We start from the raw sequence: 12,286 nt of genomic DNA on the forward strand, positions 1-12,286 counted from the left end.
CTCTGAGCATGAGCAGATTAGTTGGTAAGGATTACGCATGTGTCACCGGATGTCAGTAATTTACTGACATCCGGTAATTGCTGCTACGAGAGGCGCTACGAGAACCCTCCGTTTCGCCGACCACGTGACCAAAAGAAACGGAGGCTCTGGGGACGAGAATGGATTGGAGTATGAAATCTTTGGCGCATGCGTAAAATGCAGTAGATTTTCCAAGAATTCTGAAGGTCTCGGTGCAGCGAAAAGAAATAGTTGTAGCACAAACAAAACAGGAAAAGTCGTCCGTGGTATAGGCCGACATCCTACCCTGAAGGCTAAAACAGACACTGAAGAAGTCTTGACGACCTCATAGCTGAAATTATCCAGTGGAAACTTAGAAGACCTCCATTTTGCGAAAGCCACAACGAAAGAACCGTCGATTGCACCTCTGATGCGAAAGAAAAATAGAAGCTTGAAGCCAAATAACAACAGTTCTTTCTTTGGACTGCAGACTAACTGTCCGCACTAGAAGATATAGGTAATTACTAAGATTGCCCGATAAATACTAAGACTCGATCTTAGCCTAAGCATGATATATACTGATATTGCGATAGCAAACAAGACGAGTATCATATCTCAAAACTTCACATTTTTCCCATGCCGTATCTCACTAAGGCAGGGCTCGACTTTAGAAAAAAATCCTTGGGGCCAGCTGGCTCCTAAGTTTTTAGATTTGGTCGCCAAAAAATTTTCAGCCCTTCGGGCCTAAGATTTTTATTTGAAAATTTCATTTGACACTGTCAAACTACGCCTTCTCTTATCGCTTCTCGCGTATCACTTTGCCTGGATTTCTTCAGCTTGAAGGAAAAGGAAAGATAAAAAACACGTAAAAAGAAAACCCTTAATGTTGCATACTTTCATTATTTTTCATTGACCTACAAAAAATATTTATCGCAGGAACAAAATGTTATAGTTTACGCAGGTTTGCGTGTTCATTGATGTGTGGCAACTGTGCGCTGCAATTCCATGTTGGTGTTTGTGAAGCTATAATTTTAATTTGCAACTGGTGGGAATTGGAAGAGTTCAAAACGACATATAAGCTTCTATTCATTCGTTTTTAGAAGCCTTTAGTCCCTTCCTTGTAAACAAAACGTCACAATTGAACGTAGCGAAAAAATTGAATTGAAGTCGTAGCGAACAAAAAGAAAACAATTTCAACGTTGAAATACTCCTACTTATTCAAATTGGTTTGATCATCTTTCTTTCTTTTTTCTCTGCCATTTAAGCAGTTTATTTCGAGTTTAAGTCTTTGAAGCCAGTCGACGCATCTTAACGAGTCGCGCCGGGCGGAAAATTCGAGAAAATTCCATAGCGTGTCGATGTGTTCTAAAATACGTATGGTAATAAACTTCGGCTGCGTTCCTTTGGGGTGATCTGGATCAGGATCAGTGATCCAAGATCTGTCTAGATCATGGTGCATCAAAGGAACCGGTGAATCCATGACCAGAGTGGATTCACCGGTTCCTTTGATGCGACATGACCCAGACAGATCTTGGATCACTCATCCGGATCCGGATCACCCCAAAGGAACGCAGCAAGTGGGAATAAACACAAATGTTGAATGTCAAAAGCGGACTATTTTTGCCAAAGCTTGAGATACATTGCATTATTGGAAGAAAATACATCAAATGACCAAAATACCAACCGCTTTTAGGAAAACCTCAAAATAGTTTAACTGGAGGGAATGTGAAATTTTTTGTGTTTCAGCGAGGCAAGGAGAAATCCGATATCTACAAAAAAAACACAAAATGCTTAATGCGTGTGTCTGAGGTTTGCGTTTCGGCCGTGTACGATCTACCATCAATGTATTTTATTTCTTTCTCTTTAGGAACTACAAAATATTGCCAATGAAAAAGAAAACTACAATTTTATTCGTGATAAAGCTGCGACAAATATACATACATTCAGTTTTTGTTCGATAACAAATGCGAACTTTCGTAAATTAAACTTTCTATTCATTTTCCTACAACATACCGCGACTAAATTGTAATGTGAAAACGAATGTTATTTCTTTTGAAATGGTAGACCATAGTTTACAATCAAATGGTAGCAAAAATCCCGTTTTACGAACAAATGTCACTTCCGGAATGCTCTCAACCAAACATGTGGATAACTGATTTCACAATAGTAATTATAGTAAAGGCGCAGTTTAAACGGCTTTTTGCATGAAAGTGGCAAGAAATTAGATGGTCTGTGCATTCTTCACGGTTTGCAATTACCACTGTTTTCGTTGATACGCGACTTTGGAAAACAAAACACCCGCGGAAACGTTTCCGTCATACGTGTTATCGACATATCGGATCGAAATCCACCAATCACAGCCACTAGTGTGACCTTCTGACCTTCTCTACGTCATGCCAGCGGGCTGTGATTGGTGGATTTCGATCCGATCTGTCGATAACACGTAAGACTGACGGAAATTTTGGAAACGTTTCCGCGGGTGTTTTGTTTTACAAAGTTGCGTATCAACGAAAACGGTGGTAACAGTCATTTATTTCGTCATGGATCTTAGGTAAGGAAAAAATAACAGAAATAAAATAATAACTTGAAATCGGGGTGGCCAGACTGGCGACCATACGTCAAAAGTTAGTCGCCAGCGGACTAAATCTAGTCGCATTGGCGACCCCACAGGTCGCAATGTCGAGCCCTGTAAAAAGGGTAAAAGTTTTAAGCGGTGTTGGCTAACTTCGAAAAGTTGGCAAACTCGTGCGTTCGCACGTCAAACTCGCGTTAAATCACAACACACGCTAAATTTGCAACATGGCCGACGTAGTACAGTGGCACTCACGAAGAGTTGCCGCTTGTGTCTTGGTCCTGTTGTATGTTTATCGCCAAAGAAGAAACAGAAAGCGCTGAAATATTATAAAGGTTTGGACGAAACCGTATATCAGTAGAAATCTGACCCGTGTAGCGTACAACACGCTCGTCCAAGAGCTTCTTCTCCTTGATTTTTGTGTCATTATACCCTGCAGACGAAACGTCCAACAGATCTGGACAATTCTGAACTTCGTTGATTAATTGAAAAGTTGCACGTTCGTCTTCACGTCCGTCCGCCATTTTGTGAAGTGTCACGCAAATCACGTGAACAGAGCGCGTGTTTTGATTGGTTGACAGTCACCAACACACGTTTGCAAACCGTTCACACGTAAAATACAAGTTTGCCAACACGAAAAAGTTGGTGAGAATAGAGGCAGGTTCTATTTGTCGCCAACAGTTTGCCAACGTGTTTGCCGACTGTTTTTGTGCCGTTCACACACACCAACTTGAGTTTGCCAACATGAGTTTGCCAACTTTAGTTTGCCGTGTGAAGGGCGCTTTAGTCTTCCAAAACCAAACTATTCATTTGGGTCATGCCCAGGTCATGGATAAATATCGCTAGTGGTTTACTGAATGAAGATATGGCCAATATGGCGAAGTATATTTGCTAAAAATACAATTCCGGGATTTTGTTGTAGAAAATCGTATCTTGATGTTTCATTTTTAGGACTGAATTATTCTACGGCACTGTATAAATTGAATTATGAAGTTTGGTGTTAGAGTTGTTTTCGTATGAGTGGGAAACGGCAGGAATTTCGAGTGTTTTTATGGACATTACGTTTGTTTTGATTAGGTTATGGTCGATAGACTATGTAAATATGTAACACATTGCTCTGTGACGTCTCCCGGTCGGGTGTACAAGGGGAGGGCAACCTGGGATGAGCTGATTGACAAAATTAATCCTTCATCTTTAGATGAAGCATAACTTGTGCTTCTGGATAAGAACAATTTATGTCTGGCTCATTCTCAAAGTTTTTGAGCGAATCTTGTTGCGGTCGAGGTCAACCATGTTTGGCATTTGCATCCGCTGTTAAAAATGTACTGATTAATCCAAGTCTGCATCAGGCTGCATTGACAAGACTGTCAAGCAATTTATTGCTAGAAAGAGGAAGGAAAGACGGGAGTAGGCCAGAGCAATAAGAGAATGAAACAAACTTGCAAATGTCAAACAGGAACCAACCTTGCGTGACATGACCACATTGATGCTAGCAGCAGCAGCAGCAGCAGCAGCAGAAGCAGTAGACAGTAGTAGTGGTAGCAGTTATAGAGGAATGCCGTTTTCTAATGATTACTTTTCGCATATTTCAGTCATGTACAAACGTTTCACCAAGGAACTAGTCGATGACATTGAAGTTGACATGGAGTCAGAAGAGGTCAAGGAGATATGTGAAGCAGTAACCCTACTGATCACTAAACTCCTTAACCATGTCGAGGAGAGCATGCCTTTTCTTAAGTCCAGTGATGTTTTGAGATGCGGTAGCATGGCTGAGGGTACTAGGATCTGGAAATTCACCGATGACAATGAAAAAACTGTTTTGGAGTTTGATTTTCTGTCAGTTTTAGAAAAAACTGGTGCTAATGATTTTGCTGCAGACAACTCGTGTCACGGATTCATGAACATAACACAAGAAACGGCCATTTTTCCTAACAACTACCAAAACTTATCCCATGAAGTTGGGGCAGTTGGAAGGCTAAATGCAAACATGGTTTCATTCATGTTTAAAACAGAACTGATGAAAGCTGTAGGAAAGCTTTGCTCATGTTTAAAGTGTGATATAGGTGTTTTGCCAACTGGTGACTACATTTTTGGAAATATAACTGAAACCTCCGAATATTCAGAAGAGTGCAGTGAATGTCAAATTCACCTTAAAACGGGCACTTTGGCCATTGCCACGGGTGGGAACTTTCATCCATTACAGTGGGGATCGTCAATGGTCTTCTCGTGGAAAAGAAAGGTTCTCGATGGGATGAAGTATCCTTGTGAAAAGTCTCGACAAAAGCCAAAGATCGACAATGACATTATCATATTGGTAGATTTTTTGCCAGCCATTGAAGTCACAAAGCAAGGAGTATCTCCCAAGGAACACCTTTGTTATCTCGTACCAAAAATCTGTAAACATGAGCATAACACTTGCTGGAAAATCTCCCACTGTAGGAAGGAGGTAGGCGAGCTCGTAAGTACCAACCACTTGCATCGCCAATGCTACATGGTCTTGAAGTTCATCCAGGATTACATCGATTGCGAACTTAAAGGAATCCCTGAGAGCCCTAAGACCTACATGATCAAGTCAGCGGTTATCTTTCACATTCAATCATGTAAGAAGGAAGACTCCTCTATAGAGTCTTGCTTGTTGGAAATCATTGATTTTCTCACTGATGCATTTGAGAATGAATTTCTCCCGCACTTGGTTCTCGGGTTCAACTTACTAGACAAGTATCAGGACCCCGCCCTTCCACCAGAAGACCAGCTGTGGACTGGGAATAGAAACACAGTCATGAGCAAATGCTGGGGCTTCTTGGGTCACGTGTTCAGAAACCTTGACTCGATCGTTGCTGTGGGCTTCGATTTTGACACGATTCAGACAATTTTAAAGTTTATAACACTGGAGTATGGGGTTTGTTGGGGGAAAACAGACTTCAGAGATTTGTATCTCCCAGAAGAGAGCTATTTCTTAGAACTGCTGAAAAAAATTGGTAGAGGTGATTTTCCATCTAAAAGCGAAGTGAAAAGCGTAAGACAAAAAAAGGACAAGTACCAGAAGGAGAGATATCAAGGAAGGAACCGTTCTCTTCATTATATGTGTATGTTACGATGCCGCAAGGTCCGACAAGATTTGCTCGAGTCAGACGCCGAATTTTACCAAGGCTTGAAAACGGAGGAAGAAGTACGTGATTTTGTAGAAAAAGCTCAAAGGGTCCCGAAGATTGACAAAAACACGAAGCCGTAGGGCAGGAAAGAGGGCTTTCCAGGGATTGTATCGTTAACAAATAAGGTAATGATGAACGTCCGCATCAATCAGACAAGGCCCATAATCAATATTTCATAGATTTTGATCCTTTAGTTCTTCCCATGGCAAAGGCAATCTTTCCAAATAGCGTTTTTAAGAATGGGTTCATTTTAATTACTTTTTCTTGTGTGTTTCTTTTCTGTTTCTCTTCAGATAAACAGAGCCAATTCTTGACATTAATAGTCATAAAGAACATACAACAGTTACAAAATTCAAACATTTTGTGGCAACAACTTGTGACTGTGTGTCATAACGGGATGTGTGAATAAAAAACATCGTATTTCTGAAGTGAAATAGCCGTTGAATGAGGTGGACAAGGCACTAAATGGTCATTATTAACACCCATTCTTTCATTCTGTGGTGGTAGAAACCCGTCGCGCAAACTCAACATGTTCGTTCCATTTTTTCCATGCTTGGTTGTTTCCCCCCTGTTGGAAGATCGCGTGGACGCACTTGTGTGACAGCCTCAATTCTGCCATCGACTGCTTCTTCTGTCTTTATACCTGGTCAAGGGCTCGGGTGTATACTGGTGGTAGCCTATAAAGCCTTGTTAAAAAAAACCCCTTGATCAATAATGGTCTAGTGCATCCATGCTTGAATAGCGTTTAATGAGCTTGGCGCGTGTCATAAACGGAATGTGAATTTAATTGCTGCTAATTACAAGCTGCTTAAAAAATGCTCTGGGACCAGTTCGGACTCTTGGATACAACACAAACGAGTACGCGAGCCGTGTATAGAGAAGTCGGGGGACCAAAAGGTGACGATCAGAGCGTGCAAAAACACTTGGAATGACTGAAAAAAATTCACACATCTTCAGTCAGGCTAAAGACGGAAGAGGTGAACAACTTCAAGCCTGCACTCGCAGAACTCTTCTCTCGAAGCCCTTTACAAACATTGATGCACGAAACAGATAGAACTGCGGTTTACACTCTTCTCATACGCGGTATGCTAATAATCTGAACAACTACCAACTCGTGAAGTGGTGACATGACCTCTTGGTAGAATTTTCTTTGTTTGAGAAGATAAGATCAAATCCGGTTCACCACAGAGAAGATCAATGAGTAGATTTAAGGAAGAGTCTACGATATCTTGACGTCTTTGAAAACAATTCGCGATGACCTTTGTGCGGCAGGGATTGACTCAGAGGTTCGCCTAAATCACTCCTCAGCCACTGGAGGAACATACAGACAAAGAGCGCTGGGGTTTTACTGTTAACTTTTATATAGTGCGAGATGTCTTTTCTAAGATCATACGGCAATGATCCTCACTGGAGTTTCATATAAGCAGCCGACATATGCTTTATAGTCAGAGAACTGAAATTAATGTTGTAGTTTTTTTTTTGGCTGTGTTTTCAGCTTTACCACATCAATTAAGAATAATATCATGCACACTTAATAGAGGCACGCTTTTTACGGCCTTATAAAATAAGCTCCTCAATTTTTTGTCACCGCAAGCATCGCGCGTGTCGCGATCAAGTTTTCACCACGCGCCCAACGCCGTTATCTATTGTAAAAAGGCGGGAAAAGCTTGTTGAAAAACAAAATGTTGATCGTGCTCAGGGGCCCGTTTCTCGAAAGTCCCGGTAACTTTACGGGCCTGAAATCAAATATTCAAAACGAAATATAAAGAATAAGAGCGCGGGTCCTGGCTAGCAAACTACGCCATTTAGTTTCATTAAGGTGATTCCATAGTAAAAGAACCTAACATAGATTTTAGATAAAACTTGGTACACTGATGTAACAAGTCAAGAAGATGATAAAAAAGTAATAAAAAGTGGGGGTCACCGTGCTCGTTTTGACGTCACATTGCTGACAAATACGGCTATTTAGGACCCTTTTACAAAAACCGCGGGCAGCGCAAAACTAGACAAAAAGGAGAGATTTTTTCGATGATGCAGGTGACATCACACAGAATTTGACTTTAATGTATTGTTTATCCACTTACGTACCAGAAAAATGCCTTTTAATGCCCTTGTTTTTACTTTACACTCCAAAGTAGAATTAAATTGGACGCGCGCTTTTCGACCGTGATGGCTCAATCCGTACAATTTAGTAAAATTGCCAAAAAACTGAACATATATTTGTGCCATTTTCTTTCTCATCGAAAGGAAGCACTGTCCTTATTAAAATCATGAAATAAAAAATGGGGGTCACCGTACTCGTTTTTGCGGTAGAGCTGCACAAAGTGCGCACCGAACACATTTTCTCCGATTTTTGAGAGAGGACTGGGGCGAGTTTCAAAATAGAATGTATGTGATAATGTGAAAGGGGGAAGAAAGTATTAAAAAATCCGTTTTTACAGAATTTACATCGAGATATCACATTTAGGACACAATGTGATAAAGAAAGTGTTTAAATGAAAATCAAAGTGAGTAAGCACAAGTTAAACATCCACTATCGAGGTTCTCCGATAGGAGGTCGAACTCAGCAACACGCGTACTGCTTACGTTATGCAGATTCCCAACACATTGAGTCTCACCTCGGCAAGAAACAACAGCAAGCAAAAATTCCAATAGCGTTTCTCTTCAGTCAACTTCATTTTAATAATATTACTTCACATGCTCTTTTTTACGGCGGCCATCTTGTTATGCGCAGTAAGAGATGCGCAGTGCAAAACTAGGGAATCACCTTAACTGACGGTTTTATCATGTTAGATGCAAAACTATTGAGTCCCCCTCTACTTTTCATCGGTTTCTTTACTTCGCACCGCTCTCCACTATCTGAACGCTTGGAACAGGCTATTGAAACCTCGATCTTTAATGTAAACGGAGACAGCTTACCGGGCCCGTTAATTATCGGGACTTTCGAGAAACGGGCCCCAGCACCGTGAAATGAGAATGCGTTTTATTCTCTCGACTATGAATGAGACGTGGCTGGCTTCAAATATTGCCAGAGGCATTAAGTAATACGTAACCATGACACGAAAACCTCTTTATTAAGTTCACAAGTATATTCACACAATTTTCCGGTGAATCTCCTGAAGAGAGAATCATGCGGCCGAAGACCAAAAACAATATGAACTTCCAGCCTGAATAAACCATAACCGATCAGTCCACGTTAATCGTTAATTTTTTATTGAAGAATAAGGATTGGGGGAGGGGGGGGGGGGGGCTTATTAACTTTCCTCCTCTGAAAAGGGGGGGCTAATCAGAGAGGGGGGGGCTTATTAACTTTCCTCCTCTGAAAAGGGGGGCTTAATAGAGGATTTACGGTAACTAGTATACAAAGAGGGTTCACGTAGCAACATCACAACTTCCAAACTGCAAAAATATTAAGCTTGAAACATCATCAATTTTTGTTCCATCACTGGAGAGAAAAATCTGAGCTTTCCTTGTTTACTATGGATTGAATTTGTGACGGAAAAAGGCCTCTTCAGGGGAGCGACCGAGACGTGCAGCTACCCTGGTTCTAGACTCGATTTCACCCCTCCGCTCTTGGCAATGTGCGGCGGGAGGGGCAGGACACTAAGTATTTTTCTCCTCTCTTCCGTCTCGAGTGTCTGCATGGAAATCCACGCTGCCTAGCGCTTGTCGTCACTCGCCTGAAAACCTCTGTTCTACGCGCTCTTCTCCAGACCAGGAGCCCATGACTCTGCTTAGTTATCGTCTGCACGCAGGCTAGGGAGTGACAGAGGGCCGGGAATAGATGCAACCAGTGATCTGGACTAGACTGACTTAGTAGAGCCTAAAGCTAGGAATTTTCTCTCCAGTATATTATGTTGCAACTATTAAAGTTATTCATTTAAGGTGATTCCCTGGTTTTGCACTGCGCATCTCTTACTGCGCATAACAAGATGGCCTCCGTAAAAAAGAGTATATGAACTAACATTATTAAAATGAAGTTGACCGAAGAGAAACGCTTTTGCAACTTTTGCTTGCGGTTGTTTCTTGCCGAGGTGAGACTCAATGTGGTGGGAATGTGCGTAATGTATCGGTCAAATCGAAGCTTCAACATGCCCCCCCCGGGCATACCCCGGGCATTTGACACCTTTGTCGTCCCGGGGAGGAGGGAATTTGATCATCAAAGTCTTCCAGGGGGTGGGGAATTTGATCCCCATGCTTTCGGGGTAGGAAATTTGAACTCCACCCTCGATTTCATGTAAAATCTTTGGCGTGGCGAGCTATCATGGGGGACGCGGTGTTAGAGGATTTTCGTGGAAAAGATTGTGCCCCGATTATGCCTTTGTGGCCAATTGGTTACGAGGAAAGGGCTTAAACAAGCTTTGTGCCGTATTTGAAGTATTTAAATTTTAAAATTTTTAATATTGGATTCAGGCTTTGAATGTATGAATGTATTTTATTGTTGTGTTTGCAATGAAGTACAATACCTATACCGGCGATTCAGTACAACAACATAAAATAAAATAAAATAAAATAAAATAAAAGGGTCAACTACTTTGACCTACTGCAAGTATGTTAATTAATAAGGTGAGCGATGATGCATGTCAGTGAAATTGTCATGATGTAGTAATCCCAATAGGTGGGATCTTTTTTCATAGAACGCTTTGTATGTTGCATGACGAAGAAAAGCTGAGCATTCAGTAGCCTGTTCCAGGCTCCGAGATGGTGGTGGAAAGTCGTTCAGTAATAAGAAATGAGAAAAACGCGCGAGGGCTGGGGAGAGACAGGGCGGCGGAGCCTGTACGCATTTTTTTAACGGCCTGTTCCGGTATATCAGCTCCTGATATACCCTCTGATTGGTCAATTGTGACAGTTAACATCATCACCTGGTAGCGTGGTCATTAGTTTGTCATCACCAAGATGGCTAACGCGAATCGCGCGTGTGATCTTCATGAATCGGCGTTGTCTTGTGCTTTAGACGAGTGTCTGCGACTTGGCTCGCGGTAAAGATGTTTTCGGTATTATGCCCACCGGTTTCGGCAAAAGTTTAATCTTTCAGCTATTCCCACGCTTGGCTAAAGCTGCTTTAATCCTAGAAAACTCTGCCATAATAGTCGTTTCGCCGCTGATATCTATAATGCGAGACCAAGTGGAACAACTGAAAAAGCTTGGATGTCCGGCCGCAACTATTTGGCATCGGTGAAGAGGGAAAGGAGGACGCGAAGAAAGCGAGAGAAGGAAAGTGCGAAATTTTTTTCGGTAATCCGGAGTCCCGGTTGATCACAAAGTGGCAATAACAAAACAGTCCAAAGACTGTTAAGCTTAATATTCCGCTCTTACCGGCATTTAGATAACGGCGAAATTTGTCATTTACTTCGTCGATATATATGAACGATTTCAGAAGCCAACTAGTTGATCGGTATTCTCTATTCTTTTACCGACCAAAGGGTAGCCGTCATCGCATAACTTAATGGCATTGTTTGTATTCACCTTATACCGACCAAAGAGTAGCCGTGAAGTAAATGAGATAATGGCTACGTTTGGATCGGACATATATACCGACGACAAGGTAGCCACAAAACCTATATCATTACTGGCTACTTTTGAATTGGTTATTTATGAATGGTAGCCAATGATCGAAAACTTAATGGCTACTTCTGGATAGGTTAGTATGTAATGGATCCAAAGGTAGCCAGTTATTAAATACTTGACGGCGACTTTTGGATAGGTTTGTAAATGGCTGTAAAGGTAGCCAGTTGTCAAATATTCAACGGCTACCTTTGGGCTATGAATAACAATCAGTCCCAAGGTAGCCAGTAATTAAAAACTTGACGGCGACTTTTGGATGGGTTCATAGTTAATGGATGTAAAGGTAGCCAGTTGTCAAATACTCAACGGCTACTTTTGGGCTATGTACAACAATCGGTCCTAAGGCAGCCAGTGGTTAAATACTTAACGGCTACTTTTGGCCTATCAATAACAATCGGTCCTAAGGTAGCCAGTGTTTAAATACTTAACGGCTACTTTTGGGCTATGTACAACAATCGGTCCTAAGGTAGCCAGTAATTAAATGGTGACATATGCAAACTTGGGAGAAGATCCAACTTGAACATCTTGCTCCCAGACACTACAGTGTAATCACTAATGGCCATAATGAAAATTCGACTACATTTCGAAATTACGAACGCCGTGACCAAGTACCATTTACCATTAACATACCTATTGACTTGATGCGAAAGCGTTGTCAACTAATAAATGTAGATATAGACCATAAGCCTGTGACAGACACGTATCGTTGAAGTCTCACCTACGGCAACCGTAAAAGCATAAAGCATGTTTGGTTTCCACAATGCAACTAGTGTCTCGAAGTGTCGTAGGCTCCCAGGCTATGGTAAGCTTATCAGAGAGACAGAGAGTTGTGGCGTGTAACGCAAATCGGCCTGCCTTAAGGGCCAGTCTGGATTCTGTCCTGTCGAACAGTCTCTGTCACTTTATTAACTTCTTGCTCCCTTAACACCCATTCACTAGAAAGCCATCCAAAAGTAGCCGTTAAGTAGTTGACTACCGGCTACCTTCGGACCCGTTC

The 12,286-nt window shown here is 41.7% G+C and overlaps 1 protein-coding gene across 3 annotated transcripts; it reads left to right on the forward strand.

Annotated features, from left to right (window-relative positions):
• Positions 1–219: 219 nt before the first annotated feature.
• On the forward strand, positions 220–7,885 carry LOC140951694 (uncharacterized). Of its 3 annotated transcripts, none has more exons than XM_073401004.1 (3): positions 220–514; positions 4,162–5,846; positions 6,015–7,885. In XM_073401004.1, the coding sequence occupies exon 2, from the start codon at positions 4,164–4,166 to the stop codon at positions 5,799–5,801; it is 1,638 nt and encodes a 545-aa protein (XP_073257105.1). In that variant the 5' UTR covers positions 220–514; positions 4,162–4,163; the 3' UTR covers positions 5,802–5,846; positions 6,015–7,885. The 3 variants fall into 3 exon arrangements, with proteins under 3 accessions (XP_073257105.1, XP_073257107.1, XP_073257104.1); XM_073401006.1 differs by having other exon boundaries at positions 6,229–7,885; XM_073401003.1 differs by having other exon boundaries at positions 4,162–7,884.
• Positions 7,886–12,286: the final 4,401 nt, after the last annotated feature.

Source organism: Porites lutea, chromosome 11 (genome assembly GCF_958299795.1).
Source record: "Porites lutea chromosome 11, jaPorLute2.1, whole genome shotgun sequence".
Lineage (NCBI taxonomy): Eukaryota > Metazoa > Cnidaria > Anthozoa > Scleractinia > Poritidae > Porites > Porites lutea.